At 33.0% G+C, this 13,091-nt stretch overlaps 3 protein-coding genes across 6 annotated transcripts; 1 reads left to right on the top strand and 2 right to left on the bottom strand.

The window, feature by feature from the left end:
* Positions 1 to 450: 450 nt before the first annotated feature.
* Positions 451 to 3,221, bottom strand: LOC112539070 (uncharacterized). Its single transcript, XM_025161270.2, has one exon. It carries the CDS (start codon positions 2,504 to 2,506, stop codon positions 1,757 to 1,759), a length of 750 nt encoding a protein of 249 aa, XP_025017038.1. The 5' UTR covers positions 2,507 to 3,221; the 3' UTR covers positions 451 to 1,756.
* Positions 3,222 to 3,755: 534 nt separating this feature from the next.
* LOC107363903 (lipase member K) lies at positions 3,756 to 5,787 on the bottom strand. Of its 2 annotated transcripts, XM_089268743.1 has the most exons (5): positions 5,749 to 5,787; positions 5,109 to 5,594; positions 4,939 to 5,028; positions 4,130 to 4,717; positions 3,756 to 3,975 (listed from the first exon to the last, which is right to left on the bottom strand). In XM_089268743.1, exons 2-5 carry the CDS (start codon positions 5,167 to 5,169, stop codon positions 3,848 to 3,850), a joined length of 867 nt encoding a protein of 288 aa, XP_089124869.1. In that variant the 5' UTR covers positions 5,170 to 5,594; positions 5,749 to 5,787; the 3' UTR covers positions 3,756 to 3,847. The 2 variants fall into 2 exon arrangements, with proteins under 2 accessions (XP_089124869.1, XP_015786663.2); XM_015931177.3 differs by having other exon boundaries at positions 5,109 to 5,787.
* A 1,070-nt stretch (positions 5,788 to 6,857) lies between these two features.
* On the top strand, positions 6,858 to 10,680 carry LOC107363879 (uncharacterized). Of its 3 annotated transcripts, XM_089268738.1 has the most exons (7): positions 6,858 to 6,983; positions 7,189 to 7,253; positions 7,334 to 7,621; positions 7,711 to 8,095; positions 8,161 to 8,242; positions 8,297 to 8,856; positions 8,905 to 10,680. In XM_089268738.1, the coding sequence occupies exons 2-7, from the start codon at positions 7,248 to 7,250 to the stop codon at positions 10,317 to 10,319; spliced, it is 2,736 nt and encodes a 911-aa protein (XP_089124864.1). In that variant the 5' UTR covers positions 6,858 to 6,983; positions 7,189 to 7,247; the 3' UTR covers positions 10,320 to 10,680. The 3 variants fall into 3 exon arrangements, with proteins under 3 accessions (XP_089124864.1, XP_015786634.2, XP_015786635.2); XM_015931148.3 differs by having other exon boundaries at positions 8,297 to 10,680; XM_015931149.3 differs by having other exon boundaries at positions 8,318 to 10,680.
* The last annotated feature ends 2,411 nt before the right edge of the window (positions 10,681 to 13,091 follow it).

Consider the following 13,091-nt stretch of genomic DNA (forward strand, 5'->3'; position numbering starts at 1 on the left):
AATGTTTTGTGTGTTTAAATACAATAAAAAATTTCCAGGATCTAGGATTATCATCATTATAACAACCATGAATAGAAGTGAATCTTTATCATTAGTTTTTTTTTGTTTCAATCAAAAAAGTTCACAATCGATCATGATAATAATATAATAATAATAACCAGGAAAGGGTTGATGTCACGCAATTTGCTCTTGTTTTTATTCAACACAAAGGCCTACAAAGATACATTGAGATACACAAACCTAAACAAGACTTATTCAATAATTATTATTGTTAATGTATTAAATGAGTAATGAAATATCAATTATTAGTTGAAATGCATTGTCTGTTGATTTGTTTAATCATTTCCCATTTTATAATAGTTACGATAAGTGCAACCATTAACTGCAAGTAAACCAATAAATTTTAGGCTAAACCCAACAATTTATAATGAAGAAGTAAATTTTGGTCAATTTGGGTTTTTAATATCTTTTATTGTAATTCAATAATATTTTATCAATATTATTACATCAAATTGTATAAAAAAGGGTTTCTGGTTGTCTTGGTTTGGGTTATGGTTTAAGTTACCAGCAAATTGTTTAATTGGGTTTTTGTGTTTTATCTGAATATCTCTATTCATTACTTAATTTGCTTAATTGACGAGGAAAAAATTTGATAAATTCAGGTTCCATCCATGATCTTTACATTAATGATCTTGGCTATTGTTTTGATGTTTGTTACGTTGGTTGGAATCAAATTACTCTTGTCCAGATTATATCTTTTACTTTGATTGCAGTGGATAATTGTTGGGTTAAAAATTTTCAAATAAAGGACGGAAGATGCTCATTATTATAGTCAGTCTTTTGGGTGATCAATAATATTTGCATGGCATTCTGAGTTTCATCTGATTATCATTTGGATATATCATGGATCATTTATTATGGTACTCAATTTATCTAGTCATTTCACTGTAAGGCGGATACAATTGTGTTTATTTTTGATTATAACATCTTCCTTTTGTCATAATTACAATTTTTCCTTATTACTGTTTTCATACTGGAATGATGATGATAATGTTGATGGTTTTGATGATGATTCATGATGATCAAGAAGAGTGATCAAATGTAACTATCGTGTGTGAACAAAAATATACATTTACACTTTCACCAGTTGGGAAGATTAAATGAATTGAATGTTAACAAACAAACAAAAAATATCTCAGGGAAAAAAACGCATAACAATATAAATTGATCAGTGAAGAGAAGTGAATCTTGACATTTCTTTCTTGTCCTGATTGCTACGAATCCATCTAGCTGTAAATCGATCGATATTTGGTTTTGGGTAAGTGGTTCAAGTTGAAATGCTGAAGATAATTATTTCTTCCCTTCTGCCATCTTCTTATTATTATGCTTTTTACAGCTTTCTTATCGTCCTTTCTCTTCCGTGGCTTTACTCCTTTACTTGGGTTATCGAGGGTAGGTCAAAAGTTCAATTGCGGTCAATGGACGTTCAATTGGCTGAACAAATGTTTGCTAATGAATCCAACAGGCTTTAAGTGACACTCTTGAATGTTTCAATCAGACGATAGTCAGTTGAAGAGATTCCCTGAAATTTTGACATCTATGAAGGATTTAAATTATATACTGAAATGAAATTCACTCTTTCTCTTGTTTATTGCAATTTGTTGCAATTCAACTACAATTAAATTGTATTAGAAAAAAGTGGTTACAATTTACAAAGTGAATCAGTGTTTACTTGGATGTTTCTTTGGATTGGTTTTCACACAGTTTGGCACGAGTTTTCCCCAACTGGATATAATCTTGGAACTGAATGCTTCTTTTTTTCCGATTCAATGACCAGTGTCATGAAAAAAGCTGACAAAGCAATGGCAAGCTCAGATATGGCTACTAAGATGGGTGCTAAACCAGGTGGAGTGGCCACATTTTTACTACAAACGTCACGTTTATCAGCACAAGCATTTTTAAGAACCAGGAGTAAGGCAATGTGTAAAAGAAATACCGTTAATATGATGCATCCGTAGACTAAAAGGATACAGGAATCTTCCTTGAAAGCTCCATAAATACCCAAAACAGAGATTCCAATGAGTATTAAGATGATGATTCCGGTTATCCATTCTGTATTGTAGCGGTAATCATCGAATAGAAAGGTAAACAGTTCTTTAATTGTGATGCCACTTCCAATGATGAAAACAAAATACGCACAAACAAGGAAACCCTTAGTGTAAGTTAAAAGAGTTTCAGTGTCAGTTTCACGGTGACGAGAGCGATACAGTTGATGAGGTGGTGGAAGGTTGGGAGGATTGTTTTGACGGTTACCAGTGGCACTGCCAGACCCACTGCCACCACCACGTTTACTTGTCGATGAATTGTTTGATGATGGCCACGGATTTGAATCTTGTCTACTCACTGGTACCAGTGGACGAGTTGATTGTTGCTGATCCAATTCAGATGAAGTAAGGAAAATCCCAGTTGGTGGATTGGATGGAAGAAGAGGTTGATCACTTCGCATTGTTGCTTACAATTAACTCACACTTGATTACTGTTTTGGAATATTGGTGTCACTTTGAAAATACATTTTTCAGACTTGAATTCAATCGAAGATCCGTTCAGCACATTGGCAGGATTGTGATTATCAAAGGTCTACTTGGAGCTGATGGCTGTTAGTGTTAATGTTGTTGACGATTCACAAGATGAATAAAAGTCAAGATACTTTAAGAGATTGAATAAGGGATGACAATGATGATAATGACGAGTCCGATGATGGTTCAGATGGTTTTGAAAATGATGTTGATGGTGAAAGTGGAAAAGAAAGGAAGACATGGAACATTTGATATTGAAAAAGATTGAAAGGGCGAGTGATTCGAAGCAGACTCATTTTGATCCAGGCAGATTTTTCACTTAAGTTTAACATTAACTTTCTTACAAGAAATTCTCACTCTTTACTTTCTATCTCTATCTTCATCGTAGTAGATTTATATTTCCAGAGCACTCATTGTTATCATGATAGAGCATGACAAGATATCTTCTCTTCAGTACGATTCAACATTTTCTTGTACCAGATAATGAATACTTAATCAACCAGCCAAAGACTCATCTTTGTCATAGGGCCTTTTGCTGTTAACGTTCAGTTTTACTTTCAGCTCTTCTTTTTTTTGCTCTTCTTCATCTTCTTTCGTTCATTTGACAACAAAATCTGACAAAAGCTGATTCAAGTTAACCTCTTTCATCTCCTCCTGTATCTAATTTCAGAAAATATCGATTGGTTCCATTGGTATAGAATGTCAGTCCATTGGATTAGATTCAAAAATTTGACCAACGTGAATCTTCTGACGAGTCCAGCCATTCTGTAAAGATAAATGGACAGTTACAAGTTTGATCAAAAATGTCAACATTTAGCTCTTGAAAATTTTCATCATCAAAGTTGTTTACTATTTTAGGAATTCTCATTTATTATATTAATTTTATCACATTGTTCAATGACAACTAAAGCCTGGAAGAATTATGATTACCTTTTTGATTAATTATATACTAAAGGTTGAATTTTAGTTGAACCCGATTCTCTTATTTTCTTAATGTTTTCATATATTAATGATTTTATGGATTATTTATGAAAAAACTTACAATAAAATGGTTAATCCACAAGCAGTTTCAGCTCATTCATTGGGTTTAATCGCGAGTTGATTGAATAAGGCTGATAACCTTTTCATATCAAACTTTTCATTGTTATGAAAGTATGCAGTAAAAACAATTCTTGCTAATTGTGAGTTTCAAATTTTCATTATTTCATAATTAATGCATTAATAATACAAGATTTTAACAGCTTTGGAACCAGCAAAGATGCTGGCAAAGTTTATGATGATGTGACTTCATTCAATGTGTCAACGATCACATCATTAACAAGCTTTTGCCGATTGAGAGACCATAAGAAGCCAAAATGATTCATTTTCTTGTATTTGACGATCTTTAAATCGACTGGAGCTGTAATTAGGAACAAGAATTGAGTTAGTAAATTAAGCTTCCATAGATGGCAACACAAAGCGTAACAATGCTGCCTAGTGATCAAACATCAAATTAAAGATAGCGATTTTACTTGTTTGTTTTCAAGTGTTACAACGTAACTAAAACAAATTACCTTTCAGAGTTTTAACCAGCTTTTTAACGTCGGGAAGTTTAGCAACTTTATCGTTTGGTGAGGCCATAATTGTAAAGGTAACATTCCTGATCTGAGATATTTTGTAAAAGGGAGGCTTAGGTTTGCCATATTCACGAGTGTTTCGTTTCTTGCCACCATCAAATGCCTTGAAATAAGGAATGCAAGCAAGTTGAGAAAAATGAACGTATGTGGATAATGAGGTTTGAGTTTGCTGGGCATAGAAAACGGGTAACCGAGTGACATTAGTTTGGGCTGGATCGTAACCAAAGTCATAGAAATATTGGCGTGACAATTTTGTAAGAGATTCATTAGAGGCTCTATTAGCAATTATCGATTCTCTTTTAGTCGTTGTTTTATTATCTTCTTTAGGACCGAATTCAGTCTGCTTCTCTTTTCCTAAACCAGAATCAGCATAATATCTCGTTGATGGGTGTGTGGTATGACCGAGAAAAGTTGTAGGAGCCAAACCGATTACATGGCGAATTTTTTCTTCATAGGAAGGTTGAGTTGCGAGAAGAATCAACGGTATGGAAACACCTAATGAATGGCCAATCCAAATCACTTCAGCTATAAGAATTCAATAAAAAAGACGATTTTAAAAATTAAACATTAAACACGAAGGGCCACAACAAAATTTAATGAGATCACAAAGAAACACACATTTGAACCTTTTGATGGCTATATTTTACATGTTAACATGTGCATTAACAATAAGCAATTCACACTGATTATGTTTAATAAACATAACTTGATCTCATTATAAATTAAGATATCGTTTTTATACTCACGATATGTTGACAAGCCGAGAACGAAATCAACTATAGCTGGTGCATCATATTTTCCCATTTCATCGGAAGTAAAATCCCAATATTCAGCATCTGTGGATAATAAAATTTGTATTATTTACTTTAAAAGATATGGATAATTAAATGAATGTATTTATATAAAGTTGGTTTACCCTTGGCTGGATTATAGTCAGTGTGATTTCTTGAGTAACGGAAACCTCTAAAGCTGGGCATAAAGACGTCGTAGCCAAGATCTGCTAGCAAGAAACCAAGATTTGGGTTGAAAGGTTCATCAACAGCACCAGTTGAACAACTTATTGGATTGTAAAAAGGTGTACCATCTATAAAAATGGAACCATCTTGAGTTGCCGGATGACCCAAAATTATTGGATCCAATGGTTCATCAGATAGGCAAGGATTTTTAATTCGGTGAATAGTTAAAATGTAGCCATCACTGGTGGTGACATAGTACTTGTTGAAACTATAGCCATAATCAACAATAAGCTGATCAATAGATCGTGTTTCATCGATTATCAAATTGCTTTGAACAGTATTATCGTCGTTTTTGTCAAAATTTTTCTCGTTAAAATTGTTACTTCTATGGTTGATATTATCTGGCTGCAACTTATTAACAGCTGGATGTAGGTTTTTAGGTAAAACTGGATTATTGAAAGTATTAGTTGGATTATTAACGGGATTATTATTCATAACATGCTGATTAGCAAAATTATTCAAAGGTTCAACATTGTTACTGATTACTCCAATGGATAAACCTATTAGGATCACAAATTGGTAAAGAAAACTCATTCTCACCTCAAATGTATTCACATCGATCAAGATTTCATGGATACAATAAAGCAAATGAACTTTTAAGAGCCAGTCGCAGGCAGAAGTAAAGAACACTATTTGAACTTCAGTGTCTGGTGTATAAATCTTGCATTGTAAATATATAAGCACATTATAAAATCTTTCGATGAGTCAGATGAACAAAAGATACAGTTGAAAATTTAAACAGATGAATAGTCAAAACCATCCTTGTTAGCATAGCTAAAAATTGCGTACAGAAACAATCAAGGAACAATAAATCTATTGCGACTTCATCTTCAAAGTTGACGGTTTCATAAATATGATTGGCATAATTGTAACGATTATCTCACTGATTAAAAATACCAGGATAGGTTAACAAAAAGACATCTTAAAAATTAACCTTTAATGTTGCTTTCAATGAAGCTTTTTTCACCGCCTTTGTGTTTTTTAGATAAAGCTAGCAACGCTCAGCTATCCTCATCTTACGCATCTATTAGGAAAATTTTCATCGTAATGAAAATTTTTTAAATTATCCATCATTGTTAAAGCAAACAGATGATCCAGAGATCCAAAAGATACAGAAACAATAGCAATTGTCAATTGATCTACAGAAAAACAACTTGTTAAGCAAATTGTCACCATTAATGCTTGTTTGAACATTTGTTATTGCTTAAACTTTATCAATTAGTTGATTCGGGAATGAATAAACATGAGATTCTCTCAGCCAATCGGAGTTAATATATCAGTTATGTTGATAATTGTTAATTTTTTCATACGACAAATCCATGGCATTCACTCGTTAAATCCTAATTCACAAGCTTTGGCAAAGTAAACAGAGAGGTGATTCCGGGTAATTTTACTCTTCAATTGTTGATGGATGAAGAGTTAACAATAAGAGAGGCCAATAAATTCCTAAGGAATCTTTAAACATCTGTGTTAAATTAAGAAAAGTGGTAAAAATAGTCAATGTGTTCAATATTTAGATAAGTTTATTAGTTTCTTGTTGAAAGCCAAGTTAAGTTACCCTCCATTTTTCAAATTGGATTTTACGCGCGATGTTTGGTTTTATGGCTGGTAAGATGTTTTTTACTTCCAGATGATGTTTTTGTTTTCTCTTTCAGAAGATGTTTAAACGTGTTCAGTTCTTTTTGATATTAATTTGAACTTTTTGTTTCACTTTTATTTTTTACTGTTAATCTTTATTGTTACTTAAATATCCCAAGGAATAAACAAAACCTCAAGTAAGTAAAATTATTGCACTAAAATTGTGAATCTTTATACTCTCTTAAGCCTTTCTCGTGTCCCTTGTTTTATCTATCTTTTCATATCTTTTGGTTTTAATCGTTCAATTTTTATTTGTTTATACCTTACTAACCTTATTGTATTCTGTTTTATTTAATTTACATCGAATCATGAATTTTAATTCCTCATTTTATGTCTCCCCAGGTTATTCATGTTTTAATAATTTGAATTTTAGACGACACTATCGTGAGTTCTCACTAATCATGCCTGTAAGTATTTCTATACCTTACATTATTGCATCATATTCTCGTTACCCTGTTTATTCTTATTCTGGTATTTCTAATCTCAGGAAACCGATAAATACTGTTGGATTTGTCATCGAGAACATGCAAGCTTACCCTGTAAAGAATGCTTTCGCAACTACCATTACCGATGTGCTCGTAACATAATGACCGATGACTCATTATTTGTTCCTGATCCTAACAATAGAAGGTTATACCAATTTTCCACATCATGTTCTGAATGCCAAATGCTTGCTAAAGCTGCAAGAAACTGGGATAAAGGTCTAGAATTCCAGAAAATATCAAAGAAAACTCTCAACACTTTGCTGTCTTATATTTTAGATCTTTTAAAACAGGTAAGTCGTGATGCTCATTTAAGCCTAATGTGTTGGCACTCAGTGATTTCAGATAAGCATTGATTTACGTTTCTATCATTCTTTTCTAGTCTGCTCCTGCTCCATTACTTTGGCCTGCAAGCAAGCTTTCAATATCTGGATGTCCGTTTACCATGGATTTTCATAAAATCAAAGACAAGACCTCAGATAATCTTTATAACAGCCCGAGAGAGTTTCTTAATGATATAACTCTCATCAATCATAATTGTGCTGTTATCGTTAAATGTGAAAACCGTAACAGAGAGATGAGAGCTTTGTCAAAAGAATTATATATTTACAAAAACGAAATGATTGAATTCAAAAAGACGGCTGAGGCTAGAATTCGATATTTAGAGGACTGTCCTCATTGTATTTTAAATTTCTCTAATTTTGGTGACAAATGGTTAACGATGACTTGTCCGTGGGGTCATCTTTTGATTCTTGCCAAAATAGACGGTAATTCTATTTCTAGATGATAATCAAACAAACCTTTAGACTAATCACCCTATATTTTTATTTAGACTCGCTTTGGCCTGCTAAGTTGATCAGATATAATCGTTCGTCAGGACGCCTCGATGTGATCTTGTTTGGGACCGGTGAACGGTATGATAATTTATTATTTTATTTATCCTATTCATTTCTTACCATTTATGTTAGCGATTTCTTGAACCGTTTCAGGACCCGAATAAGTGAGAGCCAATGCTGGATACCTTGTCGCTCGGATTTAGACATACCCCAGAAAAAAGAAGAACTTATTGAGGCTTATGATCAAGCTAGAAAATATGTGAATACCTTGAGGAAAAAATTTGGCCGTAAATTTAGCTTACCTGGATTGAGGAGAAGAATCAAAGACAGCGATAAAGACTACATTTCGAAGGGATCATCATCGGATGAAGATGTTATACTATTAACTGATGATGAACAAGAAGAACACGGTGCCTCTGTGGAATCAGGAAGCAAAGAGGACAGAAGTGCGATTAATAAGCAAAGTTTACCTAATGATACCGTCAATACTGAAGGTGCTACCAGCAAAAAAGATGACTCCGTTAAAGGTGTAGAAAATAACAAGAACGACAATATTAGTGATATTAACAATAATAGTGCTAAGATAAATGCAAAGGATACAGAAGTTCGTAATGCAGAGCCAAATCAAAACCCAATTACGGAATCTGATAATATCAAAAGCAATGCGCCTAATAATGCGCCTAATAATGCGCCTAACATCGCATCTAATATTGCGCCTACTAAAGCGCCTAACATTGCACCTGACATTGCACACAATAAAGCGACTAACATTGCACCTGATAATGCGCCCAATAAAGTACCTAACATTGTGCCTAATAAAGCGCCTAACATTGCACCTGACATTGCAGCTAATAACGTACCAAATCATGAACCAACTTTATTGAATGGAACAACTGACAACATTCTCAATGACAGTCCTTCTATGACGGAGCCGAAAGTGCCAACAGAACGTGAAAAAGAAGTACCTATAGAATGTTCTATCGAAGAACCTGAAGTTAGTTCTACACAGGTGTTACCGGAAGATCATGATACTTTGAAAAGTGACCAATGCACACAGTTTGAAATTGTATACGACGACGAATCAGAAGGAACCAAAATAACCTCTATTTCTAATGAAGTGGAAGAAAAAATAGCCCCGGAAACTGACCAAAAATTTATATTTTCACCTGTTACTGCAGATTTTGTTATCGAAGACGAAACTAGTAGTAATGATGAACCGTTGAAAACCAAAGTTACACCGATTCCAGAAAGTCATTTTACATTGTCTTTAGATGATCAAAGTAAGGAAACCGTATTTGAATCCACCGTAATGACTGATCTATCTGGATCATATCTGTATCATTCTGCTATGGATACATCCGATCATTCAACATTCAGGGTAAATGCTAAATCCCTTCGTGACGATTATGACGATGATTTAAGTGGTCCTTTGTTCAAAAAGATGAAATACGACTCCTTGAGGAATTTCGACTACATTTCAGAATCTCAAAAGGTTAAAGAACGTTTAGCATTGGCTGAAAAAGAATTGTTACAATTAAAAATGCATGAAGAATATCGTGAGGCAGTTACAAGAGCCCAAATAGAAGCACTAAAAGCTAAATCACTTGAAGAAAATTGTGAAAAATTACAAAAAGAATTAACGGAAACAGCTGATAAACTAAAGGAAGAAAGTGAAGAGTTGGTCAAAAAGACTAATAGTTTAGCCGAATTACAACAAATAGTTGACAAATTGAAGGAGGAACGTGATGAACTACTCAAGAAAGCCGACCAGTTACCCGAATTACAAGAAAAGATTGACAAATTGAACAAGGAACGAGACCAATTAAACAAGAAAATGGACAATCTAGTCGAAGACCATCGATATGCTTTGACCAAACAGGAGGAAGAAATAAACTCCACTTGGAAAAATTCAGTAGCCGAGCAGCTTAAAGATTTAAAATCAAAACAGGACCAAATGATAAGCGAAAACAACAAATCATGGGAAGAAAAGCTTGAATTACAAAAATTAACTCTCGATCTCAAATATAAAAAGTTAAAAGATAAATTTCTTCAGCTACATTTAACAATAAAAGAATCACTTGCTGGTGCATCTGATTCAGATATTGAAGAAAGTTCAGTACCGAACCAAGAACAAGATGCGGCATCAGCAAATTGAACCCTAATTTAACAGAAATACCGCTTTAATTATTGATCTTGGAGCATTACTTGCTTATTATTTTTTCCTTATCATATCACTTCAAATGTTCATAATGTAAAATGTTTTCTATTCTTTCGACAATCAAGCAAATTATGGTCACAAATATTCAATTTTTAATTTTTCTGATTCAGAATAATCAACCAATCAAACCAAACTGTTCCATAAAAGTTAAATCATATAATCGATCCCCTGTTGTTCATTCCAGTAAAGTTTAGTTTACTTCAATGCCAAATATTCGTGTCTCATTGCAAATCGTAATGCAATCGTTGTATTGTTTTTGTTAAATAAATACAGATTAAAGAAATTGATTGCGATTTCATTAATGCTGCTCACAACCAAAAAGTAAACCAATTTATTATTTTATCCGAATCAACTTATGAAAAGTGAAACATTTTCGCTTGAAATGCGTCAACAGAATCAAACTCAATTAGTCAATGACAAAAAATGCTACTTTAATTCACTTTTAATGATACATAAATGTTAATTAAAAAGTAAACTTCAAAGTAGATGATAAATTCATCTCCAGTTAATAAAATCCAAGTTGATTTTGTGGTACAAATCAATTATCTTGTAACATACGAGATGACAGCAGATAAGATTCAAAGATTGTGGTTAAATTTAACCCAAATTCAACCAGAGAGAAGAAAAAATTGGATAAATTATTAATTTGTCGTTCAAAAGACAGTTCTAGCAATCAGGGATGTTATTACAATCAAGTCTGTGATGATTTAACTTGATTTAAAATATTAATTCATCTCTCAACAAGGTCAATTAACTTTCAATTTGCTTTTGCTAAATAATATTGAAAATGTGTTGAAAATAAATCGCATCTCCTTTCGGTCTCTCTCACTCTCTCTTTCAACTCTTTCTTACCTTTTTGATCTTCTTCACCCGTTCATCTTCATCGGTAACTACGCAATTTGACAACTTACGTCAAACAACTGTTAAAAATGCTCTTCCCAATCAATTGACGTAGTAGCGTCCAAGGTTGACAGCATCTTTAGCGTCAATTAATACAAATAATTTGCCTCCAGCCTTACGTCTGCTTCAATTTTTCATTTCATTTTATTTTCTTTATCTATCCTTTTTTTAACTCATCTGTATTATTTAACGTATTATAATCAGCCTAATCATGATTAAAGTTTCAATCTCAATCGATTCCACAGTGAGAATCTTCTTGACCATTTTTATAATCATCCGGTTATGGCATGATTTTCATTAATCCAAGCCTCAAGAGTAAATAGTTTATAATCCTTGTTTTTCATCACATTAAACCTTGTTTTGACTTTAATTGTCATGATTAAAGTTAACACTCAGTGATTAATGATAAATCGAGGTACTTTTACTCTGCTTGTGCCACATTTGCCACCAAAATGCAGACTTGCTAATAACTGTAAAACTCCTTCCAGTCTCCTCCCCAACTCACCGTATCCGCGTGCATATTGACACGGTGCTCTTAGCAATTCAGTGGTCACTAAGGGCATTTTTAGTCAATAGAGTGTGCGTTAGCTCAGGAAATTTGTAAAGTTCAAGATTAATCTGTCAAGAGTTTAATGAATATTTGAAATTGTAAGATTCACTCTTAGAGATTGGTTAATATTTTTCAAAGTAACAATAAACAATGAAACATTTAGAGACTCTCATTTAAGCGAGTCCATTTTGAAGCACCATGACATTATACGGAAACGGTAATTTAAAAATAATGTTGAGCTTCTTAATTAAAGTGGACAGTTCAGCAATTCATCAACCTTAAACGTGTCAATCTGATTTCGCCTTATGACAAGTAATATTTTAAATAACATGAATGTATGTTAACTTATCAAAGACTGGTCAAAATATGATACAAATCCGATGTTTAACCATTGCTTCATGATCGACACTGATTATTACAATTCCCTGATGATTTACAGATTTATAAATAGACAAGCTCATCAAATGTAACCATATTTATACCGAAATAAACAAATAGTCAGGGATTTCGATAATCGATCGCAATGTCGATGAAATATAAATGATTTCGTGGATTGGTGGACAATTAGTCAGCATCTTTTTTAATTCACAGAGCCATTGACTATATTTTACATCATTAACTTGCTATTCAAAGTGAGTTGTGAATAATAACCAGCTTTTAGCCATTAATCAATTCATTGTAAGCAACATTGAAACCAAGACAACAAATGAATTAGTGAATATCATTTATCATGGTTAAATAGTATAAGAAGATACAAATAATTCTTAATCGAATCAATTTGTTTTTCACTTTTTAGTTCTTCTAACGAATTGTTGAAGTGAACGCAGATGGTGATGATTAAAGAGCAATGAAATTTCACTTATCAAGCAATCATCTTTCATTTCAATTTCCTGAGGTTCATCAGTTGACTCGAATGGTTGAATAATGATTGTACAGAGAGATCATCGTCCGTAGTTATGTGTAATGAGAATGATATTTTGACGTTGAAAGGGAATAGGAAAAGGAAAAGAAAGAAAAGAAGAAGAAGATGGCGAAGATGAAAAAAAGGCAAATATAATGTAGGGAAGCTTTGAAGATGTTCATTACAGATAACCATGAACCATTTATTTGTCTCTCTTGGGGAATTAAAATAACTTGATGATCTTTTTAACTTTATGCACATCATTTTCATCCTGGTCGATCACCACCAATAATCCAGTACAATCATTATTCAGCAGAATCATCATCATCATGGTCATCACAGCAATTGAGTCCTTGTT

Source organism: Tetranychus urticae, chromosome 3, assembly GCF_039701765.1.
Source record: "Tetranychus urticae isolate SD_2017Ah chromosome 3, NJAU_TeUrti_SD_1.0, whole genome shotgun sequence".
Classification (NCBI taxonomy): domain Eukaryota; kingdom Metazoa; phylum Arthropoda; class Arachnida; order Trombidiformes; family Tetranychidae; genus Tetranychus; species Tetranychus urticae.